Source organism: Lynx rufus, unplaced genomic scaffold (genome assembly GCF_022079265.1).
Source record: "Lynx rufus isolate CCGP_SWC_20201006 ecotype Redwood Valley unplaced genomic scaffold, mLynRuf1.p SCAF_7, whole genome shotgun sequence".
NCBI classification, from domain to species: Eukaryota; Metazoa; Chordata; class Mammalia; order Carnivora; family Felidae; genus Lynx; species Lynx rufus.
The window spans coordinates 38,263,536-38,275,616 of NW_025814889.1; the positions used below are offsets into that span (position 1 = coordinate 38,263,536).

Here is a 12,081-nt window from a genome sequence, read left to right on the forward strand (position 1 = left end):
CGGCACCTGGAAGGTGGGAAGCCAGGTGTGGGGTTCTCTCGCTACAAGTTACCCATTTGTAATAGGTATTTGGAGGGGGAGGGTCTCGTCTCCATGGCTGTCTTACAAGTTGACACCTGTTCTTTGGAAAACTGCCAGCATCTATATTCTGCATTTTCTAGGATTTTCTGTTCTGTTCTCCCATAGTATTTGAGAAAATTCTTCCTGAAAATTCCCTGCCTGATTCAGAGACGCAAGAGAGAACCAAAAGAAGCCACTATATTCACTCTGGGAAGCAGAGCGAGGGCTCCTGGAGGCAGAATGGTGGTGGCCATATGTGGTTGGGGATTGTGGGCCCAGGAAAAATGGGGTTTCAGGCACAGCACCCTTCTACTCAGAGCTGTACCTTCTCAGTGGCTCCAACTTTGCAGGGTCTGTGATTTGGCCTAATCAGGAAGGATTTTTACTCCCACCGACACGAAGGGCTGGAGATCATTTAAAACACCTGGCATTCCAGAGAATCAGGCCCTAGAGGGGAGACCCCTGAGGGTCATTTACTGTAGACTGGAGCTCAAGGCCATGGTCTTCTGCGGTACCTCTCCCAGGGAAGGTTTCTAGGCTGGATGCAAGGTCCTGGTGCAGCATGTGCTGGTGTGGCCACTTTACCTGCCTTCCTCCCTGCCCTGGTGGCCCCACCAGCCTGCTGCTGCCCAACCCCAGTTCCGGGGCCTCACCTCAGGCCTCTCTGCTGCCAGACCCTGCGGGAAGGAACCAGACCCCAGACCGCCGGGGTACTCCCAGGTGAGGAGGTGTGGGGCGGGCAGATCAAAGGGCTGGATCTTCTGGGGGCAGAGCCAACCCTAACTGCTTCCATCCCCCCGCCGGTAAGCACTTCCCCGTGGGTAGAGAAAAACACACCAAGCAGAGACAAGAAGAGGGGTGCTCAGCACCAGTGGGGAGATCATGTGCCCCATGCAGGCATCCCAGGGGGGCTTTCAGACCTTCATTCTAGGTTCTGGAGCTGGGAGGGAGTGGAGGGTCTGATTATCACCCTCCTGTCGTCCACAGGATCCCCAGGCCTGGTGAGGGGTGCTGGTTGTTGTTTCCACACAGGATGGGTCCCCCCTGCCTGGGTGGGAATCACAGGAGCCATAGTCTTGGGCACTTGGTGGATCCAAAGGGGCTGGGAAGAGTAGGGGGAGTTTCTGGGAGTTTCTAGGTGAGCTGGTGCTGACTCTGCGGGCCTGGAAGATGGGATTTGGGCACCTGTCCTTGTGAGGGGCAGTCGGAGGGGAACGCGGTCGGCCGTTAGTAAAAATGCAGCTGGAGCCTCCGGTGCAAGCAACAGGTGAGAACCATCCCGCAGATCTGCCAGGTGGAGAGAGCAGAGGAGCAAAGAGAAATCAGAACCCCATGAAGCTGCTCTCCCGCAGTGCCCTGCAGCAGGCTTCTCCCTCTTGGGCACACACATGGGGACCTGGATAAAGGGCAGATTCCAACTCAGGAGGTCTGGGGTGGGGCCCGAGATTCTGCTTTCTAACAAGCAGTGCACTGCTGGTCTGTGGTCCTAGATCTCCAGAGATGGCCCGATTTCATCAGATCCTGAGCCGCAGTAGTTCCACTCCCTTGTTGCTGTCTGCGTCTCGCTGCTCTCAGACTCCAGAGTAAAACCAAGGTTCATAGTTGATTCACTGGCTGATGTACAGAAGTCACTGGGGAAACTGAGGCTCTGAAAGGAGCACCTGGAGCTGTCCCCAACTTGTCCTGTAAGTTAGCTGGGAATGAGGCACCGGACCCAGGCCCTAGGAGCCTGCCTAATAGCCTCTCTGTTCCACCCACTCGCTGAACGAGAAGAGCATCCTGCCCAGAGCAGGGCAGTACTGGGCAATCGCTGTCCCCCTGGGGGGCCCTCACTTTTCCAATCTCTAAAATGCAGGACAAGATGTGGATGTGTCAGACCCCGGAGACCCATGCCTGTGATCTTTCCATGGTAATGATGCCGTTGGATCCAGACTCCCCACCCACAGGAAAGAGGGCGCTGCTAGGGCAGCCCCATGAATGTCCTGTGGCACGTGGGCGAAGGTGGATCTCCCCGAAGATAGGGAACAACGCCCCATCATTGCCAAATTTCTCCAATAGCTGCTGCTGGCCTGATCTTGCTAGAGCCCCTCTGGATGCACCCGGAGCTCTGACCAGTGGGAGGAGGGCAGGCTGATGAAGACGCTCATGGGCTAGCAGGCATTTGGTTTCTCTTTGCAAGGCTAGCTGGCCTGAGGTGGCAGAGGATGAGCCCTTCTTCTTCTCCCCTCCTCTCTCCTCTCCACCCCTACATGGGAGGAGGGCAGAACTCCGTGAGTGCAGCTTTCAGACTTGGTACCGAGAGCAGTGCCGATCTCCTTCCGGACTCAGTGCCACAAGCTGAAGGCAGCTTGAGAGGTTATCTTGTCTCCCACTGGCTTTAAGCAGGTGCCATCGCAGCCTTTCCAGCCAGGTGTCGTGCAGCACCCTCTCTTCCCCATCCCCACGTCGTGGTTTGATGGCTAACGTGTGGGGTCATCTGGATCTTTCTGATTCTTGCTGTGGGGGTCGGGGGGGGGGTCAGATGGGAAGAGCTGGGCCAGCACGGACTTGAGGCCACATCTACAGTGGACAGTTTGTGCTGGGGGACCGGGAGGGCGGAGCTTGCCCATAACTGCACTTCTGTAGAAGATGTGTGTTCCCACCAGGGAGCCTCCCAGGGAAGGCAGGGTGCATGTCCGCACACACGCCCCCACCTTGACACATGCAGAGGGGCTACGGATGCACTCACAACATGTCTACACAGGTCTGCACACATGTGCACGTACACGTGCACACACACAAGCACCTTGATTCATGCAGAGGAGCAGTGGAAGCTATTGGATCCCTGGTACCGCCGTCTCCTTCCTGATGGAGGACGTGGACGAATCAGCACCCACAGCTTTGCGTGGCCAGCACGGGGTGAGCAGAGTAAACACGTGGTAATGAGTGCAGGAGCAGGAATGGAGGAGGATGCGTGGAGATGGCTGCGGGGGCGCCTGCTTGCGTGGGGGCCTGGCTGTGTGGTGCATGGCGCCCTCTTCTGGCAGCCTGCCTAGGTACAGCATTTGCCACATGGGGCTGTTTACATCAGGGAGGTGGCATGGTTTCAGCTGCTTTTGAGGTTTTTTGGGCCAGGACTTGATTGTCACCAAGAGAACCAAGGAAGGGCCAGGGAGGCCCCAGAAGGCCAATCCAATGTAATCTTTCAGTTTCCCTTTTACTGACCTGCAGATCCCAATCTCTGCTGTCGTGTGAGTTTTCTGGGCTCTGCAACATGTTTCCATCTACAGGACGGGAATGTTGGGATAGAAGTAGGAATGGGGTAGTTTCTGTTTGGGGCTGTGTGATCCTGGGCACAGATATAACCCTCTCTGAGTCTCAAATCTCAATAGGGAAACCTCTAATCTGTTCACTGCTTGGTAGCCTTCCCTGGAGACACTCTTTAAAAACCAGGACGACAGGACCAACATCAGGGTTCCCAGCCCCTCCTGCATCCTGAGGCTTTGACAGCTCCCCAGAGCCCTCAGGATAAAGCCCTCCCTCCACTGCAGCAGGCCAGGGCTCTGCCAATTCAATTCTCTCGCCCTGTCACTCTTTCCCCTCTTGCTTTTCCCCATCAAACTCCTTCAAGATTTAATTATATATCACTTCCTCCAGGAAGCCTTCTGTGACTGCCCTGACAGGTTAGGGCCTCTTACATGCTCCCCCGAGCCCCAAGTCTAACACTTGCACAGTGCCTCTGATGGCATGTGACAACCCATGTTCTACGTGCCTCCTGCCTCGAGTGAAAGCTTCCTGGGAGAAGGGACCACATCCTGCCCACTGGTGTGGCCCCAGCACTGGCCATGGCACCTGGCACCTGGCACCTAGAGGCTCTCATACAAAACTAACAACGAATGCTCACTCTGCATGGCTTCTGGGTGGGAGACTCCCAGAGTCTGTGTGTGAGCAGGGCAGTAGGAAAAGGGGGCGGAGCCACTATGTCCTTCCTGGGTAGAAGTTTCTCTGCCAGAGTTACCTCAAGGTGGAGTGCCTCCAGAGTCCACCCAAAAGGGGAAGCTGGTATACAACAGAGAGACCTGGAGTTGGGGTCCTGGCTGGCTCTGCCACGGTGGCCATGTGACTGTTAGCAAGTGACTATGTCGCTGGGCTTGGTGTCTTCAGGTATATGTGAAAGGGGTGGGCCCAGTGTTCTCTATCCTAGGTGCACACGTGAATCACCTGGGGAGCTTGAAAAAACACCCAGGCACAGGACTCGTCCCATCTATCTGAGCCTGAATCCTTGGCATGGGGCCCGAGCAAGGGTACTTTTCAAATCTGATTGTCATGTGCAGCCGGGGCTGATGGCACTGGCCTAGATAACCGGTAAGGTCCTTCCAGAAAGAAGAGTCTGATTTGGAGGTAACTCCAGACCCCAATTATCCCTGTCAGGTCTGAAAACCAGAGGAGTGATGGCCACATGCCCACGTGGACAGAGGGGCCCTACAGGGTCTTGCTGAAAGGAACAGGTGCACGCAGCAGCGGGGCAGGGACCTGCAGCTCATCACATGCGGGTCTCCCCACTTCAGGGTCCCTGCCAGCCCCCAACCTCTGCCACGACCTGCAGCCACAGACAGCTTCGTGCTTCACAGGGACCACTGCTGGAAGATTCCAATTGTTAGCAAGTTCTCCAGCCTGTCTCCTTGTAAATTCTACCTGTTGTTCCTGTCTGTCCTCCGGTACCTCCCAGGAATGTGCCCTCCCCCACCTGCCTGCCTTTGGGTGGTTAAGGACTGTGATGGTGCCATCTTCTCCCTGGCCCTTGACCTCTCCCACATCTGACTTCCAGGTGCCCTGTGGCTCTTGTCGTTCATGTGGGCCAGTGTTCTCAGCCAGGCTGCACACTGGACCCACCAGAGAGCTTCACAAGTATGCTGGTGCCTGGGTGCCAGCCCCGGACAAAGTGATTTAATTGTGCTGGGGTGCAGCCGGGGCCTTGGGCAGTTTTAAAACTCCCCAGGTGGTCCCCATGTGCAGCCCAGGTTGAGGCTTGTGGCCGTGGAGGCTCTATGGAGATCCTGTCTCCCCCCAGCCTGCTACGATCTAAGCATGTCAGCCCTGGTCCACACATTCACGGGGCAACAAGTGACAGGTTGCCAAATGGCTGGAATCGGGGTTTGTTATGTTTGTCACATCCTCTGCTTGGTGTTCACAGTATGCACAAGACATGCCTTAACATTCTAGAATATGGTGGCACAGGAGTCACACTGAGGCAGGGTTCTTACCAAAATTCATGGAACCTTAGAGCCCCAACTCCTGCTTCAACCACAGCAGCACCACCTCATGCTTGTTTAATACTGCGGGCTCCTATGTGAGATTCCCATGGGTTATAGAATTCTGCCACTTAAAGGAAGGCTCAACAATGTCCATCTCCTCCGTTCTATAGGGAAGGAAGCCAAGGCTCAGGGAGGGAACATGACTTCCTCAGGATCACATAAGAAGAGGAGAGGTCCTCTGACTTCATAGCAAGGTCTCCTCTAGTCCTGGGGACTAGGGAAACATGAGCCACCACCTTGGCCTTTTATCTCCTGAGCCTTGGGAGTCTCTGAAGTGCCAGGCTGGGCGTGTGTGGGGATACCTACACTGGTGGAGGGTGACTGTGAGCTTAGGGACACGACTGGTGTGAGCCCTTCAAGGCTGGTGGCCAACCGGGACTTGGGCAGCTTAGTTCCAGCATTGGCCAGCAGAGGGGGCTGTAACCGAGGCTTGGCTGCTGCAGGACCGGCTTCAGCCAGAGTCGGGGGAGAATCTGGGCTATGGATGGGGGTCCACAGTGGTGGCTGGGTGAAGCTCTCTCTGAGGGACACTTGGCGCCATTCCACAGAGAGCCCTGGAGGACCGAGACTTCATGGTCGGGGATGTTTACAAGGAGGAAGCCCCTCTGCAGCGGGCAGGCACCCTCCTGACAACATGGCCTCCCAGCAGTACTTTCACAGGGTACTTGTTTCACCTTGACCTTGGGCTTGGGACACTGGCAGACCCACTCCCTGCTCTAGGCCTCACTGCCCCTGTCTTCAGCTTCTCCGGGCTCCCACAGCCAGAGAGACCAGGAGGAAATGGATGGGGAATGTGGTCCTGGCCTGGTCAGTGTCCATGCACAGCAGGCCCCCTCAGCACCTGAAGGAGACAGCAGGTTTCTGGAAACTTCAGTTGGCGCTGGAGCACAGAGCAGCCCCTTCCTCAGCTCCCACTGGGGTATGTGGGACAGAAGGCCTGCCTTAGGGTCCTGCAAAAGAGGGGCTCTGCTTAATGCCCCCTGGGGCTCCCGGCCTGCATGCTAACTATGGAGACGAAGGGGGAGCTGCTCTGGCCGGGAAACAATGAGGGCTTTTTTGAGAGACAATGTGCCCAGGTGGAGATGATAAAAATAATGATGGTACCATTTATTGAACACCTGCTATCTGCTCATCAGTGACAAGTGATTTACATATATATTGCTAATCCTCTCACCAAACTAGATATAATTAGCCCCATTTTACAAACAAGCAACTGAGGCTCAGAGATGAAATAACCAGCCTGAGGTTGCCTGGTCTCCCCCCTCCTCCAGAGTGTCGAGCCCAGTGGAGAAGGCTGCAGCTAGGTCCTCTGAACGCACAGACTGATGTGGGCAGGGAGAGCGGTGATCTGGAAGGAACCCCACACTGGCAGCCTCCCTGAGCCAGCTGCTGATACCAGCCCCTGCTTTGCTTTCCAAAGAAATCTGTGTTGGCGGTTGGGGAGGTGCGGGGTGGGGGGAGGGGGCTGGCAAAAGCAAATGACCAAGAGCCAGGAGACCTGGGTGCCACTTCAGTATGTGACACCCTGGGTAAGTCTTTTCTCTGGGTCTCAACTTTCTGATCTGTAAAATGGGAGCACACTTACTACCTCGCCTGGCTCAGGTCTCAGGTCGTGGTGGGGATCTAATGATAGAAAGCACCTGAAACCACTCTGAAGTCTACAGATGGCTGGATAACAACCACTTCCACTGACTGGAGGCCTTCACCCGTGCCCGGCACAGTGAGTGTGTCACACTCATCACCTCGCTCTTCTCTAGACCTTATGTGGTTCGGGAAATGAGCCACATTTTGTGGTCGGAGAAGCTGCGGGCAGGGCTGTAACTGCTCTAAGTCATACAGGAGCAGAGGAAGGGTTCGATCCGGGTCCTCTGAGGTCCCAGCCTCTCACCCCTTTCCTCATCAGTGCAGGTGGTCCCGGGGGTGGGAAGGGTGGGGCAGTGCTGAGCTCCCTCTAGAACCTGCTGGGCCGAAGCAGAGTGCCAGGCAAGGTAGGTGTGCAGGGCCATTGCCCCTGTATCTGCCCCAGCCTGAGGGTGCCCTCCTGACTCCTCTGTATGGACCTTTGACTAAAGCAGATCTGAGAGTGACACTGACTTCCTGGGTGGCAGCAGAGGGAGGGGTGGAACAGTGAAACTGAGCAAAAGACGTCGCTCAAAGAGCTGGGAGTACACGGGGAGTGCACATCCACGGGCATGTGTGTGCACACACACACGCAGGAATGGGTACTTGTACATGCACACACATATACACACATGCACAAGCACACCTAAACGCACGTACATGCATACAACCCCATGTACACATAGATGCATGCGGGTAATCCATGTGCACACACACACACCCACGTGCACACACAGAGGGTGCATGCACATACCTGAGCCCACACTCACACTCCTCCCAGGTCTCTTACAAGTTCAAGTTGTCCCCCAGGCCCCCAGGCATTTTCCTTCATCTTTTCTGGGGAAGAGAGTGACCATGTGATTCATTCCTGGCTGCCAAGGGCAAGTGGCGAGAAGAGGAGGGGAGGAGAGGGCAGGACAGGGCATGGGTGTGCAGAGGGTCAGTGATTTGTGATCTCTGCCGATGGGAGAGGGGTTCAGAACTCTTCCAAACAACCCCCTCTCCTAATCCGCGCTCCCACTCACCTGCAGACAGGCCACCCCGATGCCCACTGCCCCCATGAGCAGCAGGTGGTCAGCCAGGAACTGCTCCAGCTTGCTGACGCAGCCTCCCTGTAAGGTAACGGTAGGTCACGCACGCCGGCGTGAAGTAGGCGAGGCTGCAGAGGGAAGGGCTGGCCGGTGCTGCATCCCCCCCGCCACCCGCTGAGGGCAGGCCAGAGGCTTAATGGGCCTGCTCCAGCCTTTCAACTGCCCACAGGCTTCTCGGGTGATCCAGGGGCATGCCATGATGTCTTAGAACCTCCCACCAGCAGCTGCTTGTCCCCAAGCTGCTTCGTGGAGACCACTGACAGCCCTGTGAGGTCTCACGGCCAATGAAAAAGCGTGTTCTGCTTCTCCCTGCCCCTCTGCCTGAGCCTCCCATTTGGGGTGGGGTGGGGTGTGCTCTGCATGCCTCAGCTGGAGCTTGGGCGCTCACCTCCACCTTGTAGATGTTGGAGGGATGGGCCCGCTGCCCACAGCGGGCCACCACCGTCTTGCAGCAGCTGTCCGGCACCCGGCGGCCCTCGGCCTCCTGAGACAGGATGTATGCGCTGTGCTGCCAGTCGGCGGAGCTGTTACTACCACAGCACTTGAACTAGAGGGACAGAAGGAGGTGAAGACCTGGCAGGAGGCTCCTCTGGTCCCTCGGTGTCAGGGCTGCTGGACTCGTTATTCAAATACTAACTCAAGCACAAATAGGGATTTGTTCTCCCTGCGAATTTTCCCCTTTGCCTGTTTTGAGCAGGGAGCTGGCCTTTTGGGGGCCCTTCTCTCCAGGCAGGTGCAGAAGCTGGCTGCAAGACACCTGATGGCTACCTTCTATCCATGCAAGTCCTTTAAGGAGATTATGCTGGGCGTCCTGACAGCAGGGAGAGTCTCTGAGAAGATGGGTGGGGAGATAGATGGAGGTGGGTCCCTGAGAGAGTGGGGCTGTATACCCCGGGGAAAGCTCACACCACATGGGGGTGTTTTCCTGGTCACCCAGCGAGGCAGGACCCCAGGAACAGGGACCCAGCCTTGCCAGAGGTTCCTGGACCCTCATTCAGACCCTGAAGCCTCAGAGCCCACAGACCTGCAGGGAAGGACACAGAGAGTGTCCCAGAGCCACAGTGTGGGCAGATCAGTGTTGACCAAGTGGTGGAGTTGGCGCTGGGTAAGACCTGGGTCATCTGTGCCACTCCAGAGCAGGAAAGTGCCAACCCAGGTCTCCAGTGATGCAGACACAACAGGACACTGGTTCTCTCTTGCCCGTGAGTTGAGGGACTGAGAATCCAAGTCCCCGTGTGAGCCACACAGGCAGCTGTTTTGAGACTGTCTCTGGTGTGTGGAGGTGCAGGCCGGGTGGGAGGTACGTTCAGTACAGTTAACAGGTATTTGATAGGCACCTACTATGTGCCAGGAGTGAAGCTAGCACTGGGCTCACACATGAGTAATATGGTTCCTGGTTTTCTGAAGCTTCCCAGTGACTACAGCTTAGTAGGGGAGACATCGGGAGCTGTGTGGAGCTCAGAGGAGGAAGGGGCTAGTGGAAGGTCCCACAAGGAAGAGGAGGAGGCAGGAGGCAGGCAGAACAGGACAGCACATGGAGCCAGGAACAGCACAGTGTGTGCTAGGTGTCATGTGGGATTATACTGCGGTGTGTCCCCGGGCAGGTTATCTAGCCTCTCTGGGCTTCAGTTTCGTCACATGTAAGTGGGGCTCAGGAAGCCTCTCCACACCGCTCTGTGTGAAGACGGCAAGAGGCAATTCTGTGAAGCCCTGAGAAGCGAGCCCTGCAGGGGTGAGCAGTTAGTGACACCCTCTATGCTACGATCATTTTGTGAATGCAGGCATGTAGGTGTCATTTACATACTGGGGTGCAGCCCGCAGCCCAGATGCTGGCCTTGGCCTGAAGCCACTGCCTTCTCAGGGCTGCTTCCTCATGACTAGGATGCGGGCCTGGGCCCAGGCTCCCTCGTGCCCCTCTGGTTCTAACTGTTGCTGGCATGTGTGAGGTCGTGCCCACATGCTCAGGTGCCCATGGAGGAGGCCTGGGGCAGTGACAGATAGTGGCTCCCAGCTGTGCCCTTTCTCATGCTGTTCCCTACTCTCTGACTGCCCCTCCCATCCTTTCTAACTAGGCAAACCCAGGCCCTCCTTCCTGCTTCCCCCCTTGGCCTTCCCAGCTCTGTTCTCCACTCAGAGGGTCCTCCCAGCCTAGCACTGACTGCATGTGTTGGGCTCCCCAACTAAGGCCCCAAGGGCAGGGATTCAGGCTCAGTGCCTCATGTGGGAGGCCCTAAAAATGCAGACTGAGCTTTGGGCTGACCAGCAGGGTATGTGTGGGCTAAGCGTGTGGGTGTGGATGTGTGTACCTATGTGTACATGAGTGCCCTCAGCCACTATCGCAGAGCACAAGAGACCCCGCTGCACAGAGCCTACTGGGATCCAAGCCAGTCTTGGGGAGACGGAGAAGGTGCCTCCCCAGCTGAGCTAAGATGCTAACCTCTACTCCACTCACTGGCCTGGTATTCCTGGCAGAAAGACCAAGGCCTCGGGCTGAGGGTGGGGTCTGTAGATACAGGATAGAGCAGAGACCACAGGCTAAGGTGGCAGGGAGAAAGGGGACCAGAGTGGGCCAGTAGAGCTTCCTCAAATTTTCAGATGTGAAACCATCAGGATCCTGGAGTCACACTGTTCGACAGAACTTTCTGCAATGATGGAAATGCTTTATATCTGTCCTGTGCAATTCGGTGGCACTAACCATCTATGGCTATTGGGCACTGGAATGTGGCTAGTGACTGAGGAACTGAATTTTGTAATGTAAATTTAACTAGCTGCACATGGCTAGTGGCTACCATACTGCACAAGGTAGGTCTGGGGGCCATTTGTCCCTTCCCTACTTCTGGCAGGACCACGGGCCTCACTGAAGGGGTCTGCTGAGCCTCTTCTTGGCGGGACCACCTTCTGGGCTCACAACTGGGAAGTTCTTGCAGCAGTCTGGCTGAAATAGCTCTGCCTGTTACAGTTCACTAGTACGGGACCTCAACTGTCAGCCCCCAGAGGAGGAAGAAGACAGCCCTGCTGATGGAAGGAGCCCAGATCCCGGCCAGGAGAGTTCTTCTCCTGACACAGCCAGCTTCCTGCCCGCAAGGGCCCTAGGGGTGGGACCTGGAGGAGGCAGTCAAGGGGGCCGTGGTGGGGCCAGGGCACAGGAGGAAGAAGGAAAGGGCCAGGATTCAACTTGCCCTTTTCATGGTGGCGGGGACTTCTGCATACGCGATGGTACTGAATGATCAACATGCACACTGAGGCTTTGTTTTGGAGGCAAATGAAGCTCAGAGAAGGTAAGTAACCTGTCCTCGGTTACAAAGACAGGAAGGGACAGAGTCGGAATTTGAATCTGCTTGGCCTTCAAGCCCAGGGGGCGGGTGCTTACATCCTGCTGGAGACGGTCTACTGAGGTTGTGATGTCCGCGGCTCCCGGCTGCCTGTAGTTCTCAGCCAGCGTCCGGGTCAAGTGCTGTTTCAGTTCATCACTGAGCTGGAGAGAGTGGAGAGGGAAGGTGGCATCAGCAGAACCACTCACCCTGGCCTCGTTCTCCAGGCCCGCTCCAAAGCCAGGCCAGCTAGCCTCGAGCACCACGGACTTGGAATGGTGTGAGGGCAGAGGTTCCCCAGCGTAATGGGAGCATCGTAGGAGACCGCTCAGAACACAGAGTTCGTGGAGAGATGTTGTAAAAGCTGGGGCCAGGCAGGTGATGGACAGAACTGAGAGGCAGGCTGGGGAGGGGATGGCTCAAAGCTGGTGGGAGGGCAATGAGGCTGGGCACAGGGGGTGCTTTTAAATAAATATCTTTTTCTCATTTTGATTATGAGGTGACATTCACAATATTTACAGTTGTTATCCTATGGGCACCCATCAGTTGTACGGTGCTTCCTTAAAACAACCAGTGCAGGCATCTGTCTCACCCTGGTCATGACCTCAAACCCCTGGTTCACAGCAGCCAGTGGGAGGAGACCCGACCGGCTACTTCATCCTTGTCTGCAGCAGGCAGGCAAGGCCCGGTGCTGTCTTCATAGTC

The 12,081-nt window shown here is 56.2% G+C and overlaps 1 protein-coding gene across 1 annotated transcript in view; it reads right to left on the reverse strand.

The window, feature by feature from the left end:
- Positions 1-1,287: 1,287 nt before the first annotated feature.
- TSPAN11 (tetraspanin 11) overlaps positions 1,288-12,081 on the reverse strand; it is a 40,239-nt gene continuing 29,445 nt past the window's right edge. Inside the window, exons 4-7 of the mRNA XM_047064808.1 lie at positions 11,436-11,540; positions 8,454-8,612; positions 8,000-8,086; positions 1,288-1,347 (exon numbers count right to left, since the gene is read on the reverse strand). Coding sequence (XP_046920764.1) covers positions 1,288-1,347; positions 8,000-8,086; positions 8,454-8,612; positions 11,436-11,540 — 411 coding nt within the window. The remainder of the gene's footprint in view (positions 1,348-7,999; positions 8,087-8,453; positions 8,613-11,435; positions 11,541-12,081) is intronic.